Source organism: Scomber scombrus, chromosome 9 (assembly GCF_963691925.1).
Source record: "Scomber scombrus chromosome 9, fScoSco1.1, whole genome shotgun sequence".
Lineage (NCBI taxonomy): Eukaryota > Metazoa > Chordata > Actinopteri > Scombriformes > Scombridae > Scomber > Scomber scombrus.
In genome coordinates, this window is record NC_084978.1 from 1,166,448 (window position 1) to 1,171,447 (window position 5,000).

Here is a 5,000-nt window from a genome sequence, read left to right on the forward strand (position 1 = left end):
CATGTATTTCAGTAGAGATGCAACATTTAGTCAATTATTGCCAATTATTGTTATTATAATTATAATTAAAGGCTCAAATTCTCTGATTCAGCTTCTTAAATGTGAATATTTTTGACATCTGATCAGTTAATGGAGATAAAAATGATCATTAATGACATTAATCTTTATTTTCAGTCATGTGACTTCCTGTTTTTGTGTTTCAGATATTTGATAACATCATGATCGATTCGTGGGATTATGCTCCGTTCACTGCGATGTCTCAGACGACGGCTCTGAGGACGGGTGAGACAACGTTCATCAGCTGTTATTGATTATTAAATAATAATAATAATAATAATAATAATAATAATAATAATAATAATAATAATAATAATAATAATAATAATAATGTTTTGGACCATTTTTAAGCAGAATGACTAAATATTAGCTTTTCTGTCGTAGATTATTATAAACTGAACTTTTATTTCATTTACTGATAAAATGATTTATTGATTAATACAGAAACTAATTATAATGATTCTTATTTACACTTTGAATACGACTGATGTGAAAATGAAGACTTAGTTTGACTAATTTTGATGCTTGAAGCTTTATTTAGGTTTAAGATCCTCAAATGTTTTCATCATTTATGAAAAAGAAAAGTGTAAAATATTCACATTTTAGACGTTTTTTCCCCCTAAAATGACTTTTTATATATTATTATTATTATTATTATTATTATTATTATTATTATATCAACAATAGTCGCTCATCATATTTATGTCAATCAGTTAATTGATTTATTTTTTATTTTCATTGATGTTTTGATCAGATAAATAATAATTACAGTTTCATGAATAAGAGTTACATTGTGTCTTTTTCAGTATCTGCCCAGTATTTTATTAAAATTGTTTCTTCACAAAAAAAAAATACAAATACAAAATTAAAAATTAAATTAAAAAAAAATATTGTTTTAAATAAAACAACAAAATAAAAAATAAAAAATAAATTAAATTTAAAAAAAACAACAAAATTAAATAAAAAATTCAATAAAAAATTAAACATAAAAAAATACAAAATTAAATAAAATACAAAATTAAATAAAAAATGAAATTAAACATTAAAAAAAATTAAAAGTTAAATAAAAAATTAAACATTAAATTAAAAATTTAATTTGCATTCCGGCAACAACGTACAACTCAAGCCAGACCTCCAACACAAAACATAGATCCACAAAACAAAGCAAACACACACAAAACACCTCAGGAAGTCTATATTTACATCCTGTAGCTGAACCATATAACAGATTATACAGCAGTAGGTAGCTTCATCCTTTCATATCCAAGTATTGAGCTAAGAACAAACTTCATTAAACAGATCCTTCCTCCCAGCTTCTCTATAGGCGACCCGCTCACATCTTAATATTTCTATTTATTCCTTTAAAAGTGGACAAAGTGGGAGATTTAACCCTCCAGTGGTGTAAAGTTCTCCTGCATCCTGTCATCAGAGCTAAATGACACCATGATTTAAGGCGTTATGACCGTAGTAATCCCAAAACACATAATGAGGGTTTATTGATCATATGTGATCCCAATATCTCAGTTATTGCATTCATGTCATTCGCTTTATTACACTCATATAACTCATATAAGCAGCAGAGTTCCTCCTCTCTATCACAGCTCATTAGCTTCATCACACTAGCTTTATAACACATATAAGCAGCAGAGTTCCTCCTCTCTATCACTTCATTAGCTTCATCACACTAGCTTTATAACACATATAAGCAGCAGAGTTCCTCCTCTCTATCACACTTCATTAGCTTCATCACACTAGCTTTATAACTCATATAAGCAGCAGAGTTCCTCCTCTCTATCACACTTCATTAGCTTCATCACACTAGCTTTATAACACATATAAGCAGCAGAGTTCCTCCTCTCTATCACACTTCATTAGCTTCATCACACTAGCTTTATAACACATATAAGCAGCAGAGTTCCTCCTCTCTATAACAGCTCATTAGCTTCATCACACTAGCTTTATAACTCATATAAGCAGCAGAGTTCCTCCTCTCTATCACTGCTCATTAGCTTCATCACACTAGCTTTATAACACATATAAGCAGCAGAGTTCCTCCTCTCTATCACAGCTCATTAGCTTCATCACACTAGCTTTATAACACATATAAGCAGCAGAGTTCCTCCTCTCTATCACAGCTCATTAGCTTCATCACACTAGCTTTATAACACATATAAGCAGCAGAGTTCCTCCTCTCTATCACACTTCATTAGCTTCATCACACTAGCTTTATAACACATATAAGCAGCAGAGTTCCTCCTCTCTATCACACTTCATTAGCTTCATCACACTAGCTTTATAACACATATAAGCAGCAGAGTTCCTCCTCTCTATCACACTTCATTAGCTTCATCACACTAGCTTTATAACTCATATAAGCAGCAGAGTTCCTCCTCTCTATCACAGCTCATTAGCTTCATCACACTAGCTTTATATAACACATATAAGCAGCAGAGTTCCTCCTCTCTATCACAGCTCATTAGCTTCATCACACTAGCTTTATATAACACATATAAGCAGCAGAGTTCCTCCTCTCTATCACACTTCATTAGCTTCATCACACTAGCTTTATAACTCATATAAGCAGCAGAGTTCCTCCTCTCTATCACACTTCATTAGCTTCATCACACTAGCTTTATAACTCATATAAGCAGCAGAGTTCCTCCTCTCTATCACTTCATTAGCTTCATCACACTAGCTTTATAACTCATATAAGCAGCAGAGTTCCTCCTCTCTATCACAGCTCATTAGCTTCATCACACTAGCTTTATAACTCATATAAGCAGCAGAGTTCCTCCTCTCTATCACACTTCATTAGCTTCATCACACTAGCTTTATAACACATATAAGCAGCAGAGTTCCTCCTCTCTATCACACTTCATTAGCTTCATCACACTAGCTTTATAACACATATAAGCAGCAGAGTTCCTCCTCTCTATTAGCTTCATTAGCTTCATCACACTAGCTTTATAACTCATATAAGCAGCAGAGTTCCTCCTCTCTATCACACTTCATTAGCTTCATCACACTAGCTTTATAACACATATAAGCAGCAGAGTTCCTCCTCTCTATCACTACTCATTAGCTTCATCACACTAGCTTTATAACACATATAAGCAGCAGAGTTCCTCCTCTCTATCACACTTCATTAGCTTCATCACACTAGCTTTATAACTCATATAAGCAGCAGAGTTCCTCCTCTCTATCACAGCTCATTGATTCCTGATCCTCCAGCTGTTAAAACCAGCAGCTGTAAACATGGTTGGTTTACAGTCATATGATATTTTTAGAGTTTAGAGTTTAGAGTGTGTCCTCGTTGACTTCCCCTCTGTGTGGGTGTATATGGGGGGGATGTGGGGGGGGGGGGGGGGATGGGTGGTGGGGTTCCCCGGGGATCCCCCCACACACCATGACGAGCGTGGTTCCCTTTCTCTGGAAGTCTCTGATGACGGTTTGAGAGTTTTGACCCTTCGAGGACGAAACGGTGACTCATCAGAGGCTTTTATTCTCTTTATTTAACCCTTTACATACTGCTCATTATTATTATTATTATTATTATTATTAATCTATATAACAAACTTCATCCATAAAGACTCATCAGAGGCTTTTATTCTCTTTATTTAACCCTTTACATACTGCTCATTATTATTATTATTATTATTATTAATCTATATAACAAACTATATCCATAAAGACTCATCAGAGGCTTTTATTCCCTTTATTTAACCCTTTACATACTGCTCATTATTAGTCTCTATAACCTATAATCAGCCACAGATCAACATAATAATCCTTAATGAAGCTTTGAGAGAGACAGAAAGAGTTTATAATGATATAAAACACATTATATTATGATCCAATGTTTCATTAAACAGGAGAATAAAACTATAATTATATTAAATGCTATAAAACAGCTGTTGTGGGTCACATTAGAGGAAGTCTTCACATTTCAGGATTTAAAGGGTTAATAGAGACGATAGTTAACATGGCGTCACTTTCCGTCCTTCTTTCCTTTCCTCCTTCCTTCCTCATTCCTGTCTTTCCTTCCTTCCTCCTTTCCTTCCTTCTTCCTCCCTTCCTCCCTCATTTCCTTCCATCCTTCCTCCCTTCCTCCCTCCTTTCCTTCCTTCTTCCTCCCTTCCATAAGTCCTCCCTTCCTTCCTTACTTCCTTCTTTCCTTTCCTTCCTTCCTCCTGTCCTTCCTTCTTCTTTTCCTTCCTTCTTTCTTCCTCCCTCCCTCCATTCCTTCCTTCTTCCTCCCTTCCTCCCTCCTTTCCTTCCTTCTTCCTCCCTTCCATCATTCCTCCCTTCCTTCCTTCCTTCCTTCTTTCCTCCCTTCCTTCCTCCTTCCTGTCCTTCCTTCCTTCCGTCCGTCCTTCCTTTCCTCCCTCCTGTCCTTCCTTCCTTCCGTCCTTCTTTCCTCCATCCTCCCTTCCTTCCTTCCTTCTTTCCTCCCTTCCTTCCTCCCTCCTGTCCTTCCTTCCTTCCGTCCTTCCTTTCCTTCCTCCTGTCCTTCCTTCCCTCCGTCCTTCTTTCCTCCATCCTCCCTTCCTTCTTTCCTTTCCTCCTTTCCTTCCTCCCTCCTTTCCTTCCTTCTTCCTCCACTTTCACACATCATGAGCACGTTTCAATAGTGATGAGATTAAAGCTGCTGTTAGTTTTTAGGGTTTAAACACTTTAAATATAAGTTTAAAACATGTTCAATCACTTTATATGGAACATTTTATAGAATATGAAGAATACAACATGTTTGAATGGTGATTTTTGACATTTTTAAGGGCAATTTTGGACATTTGCATATAAAAAAATGAGGGCCGGGACTCGATTAAAAAAAAAAAAAAAAAATCTAATTAATTAGAGGCTTTGTAATTAATTAATCGAAATTAATCGCATTTTAATCGCATTTTAATCGCATATAAATATTTGACCTGAGAACAGTGAGAAGT

At 35.2% G+C, this 5,000-nt stretch overlaps 1 protein-coding gene across 2 annotated transcripts in view; it reads left to right on the forward strand.

Moving 5' to 3' along the window:
• nfkb1 (nuclear factor of kappa light polypeptide gene enhancer in B-cells 1) overlaps positions 1 to 5,000 on the forward strand; it is a 65,144-nt gene that overhangs the window by 6,848 nt on the left and 53,296 nt on the right. For both annotated transcript variants that reach the window (XM_062425726.1, XM_062425727.1), the window contains one exon: positions 204 to 282. In XM_062425726.1, coding sequence (XP_062281710.1) covers positions 204 to 282 — 79 coding nt within the window. The remainder of the gene's footprint in view (positions 1 to 203; positions 283 to 5,000) is intronic.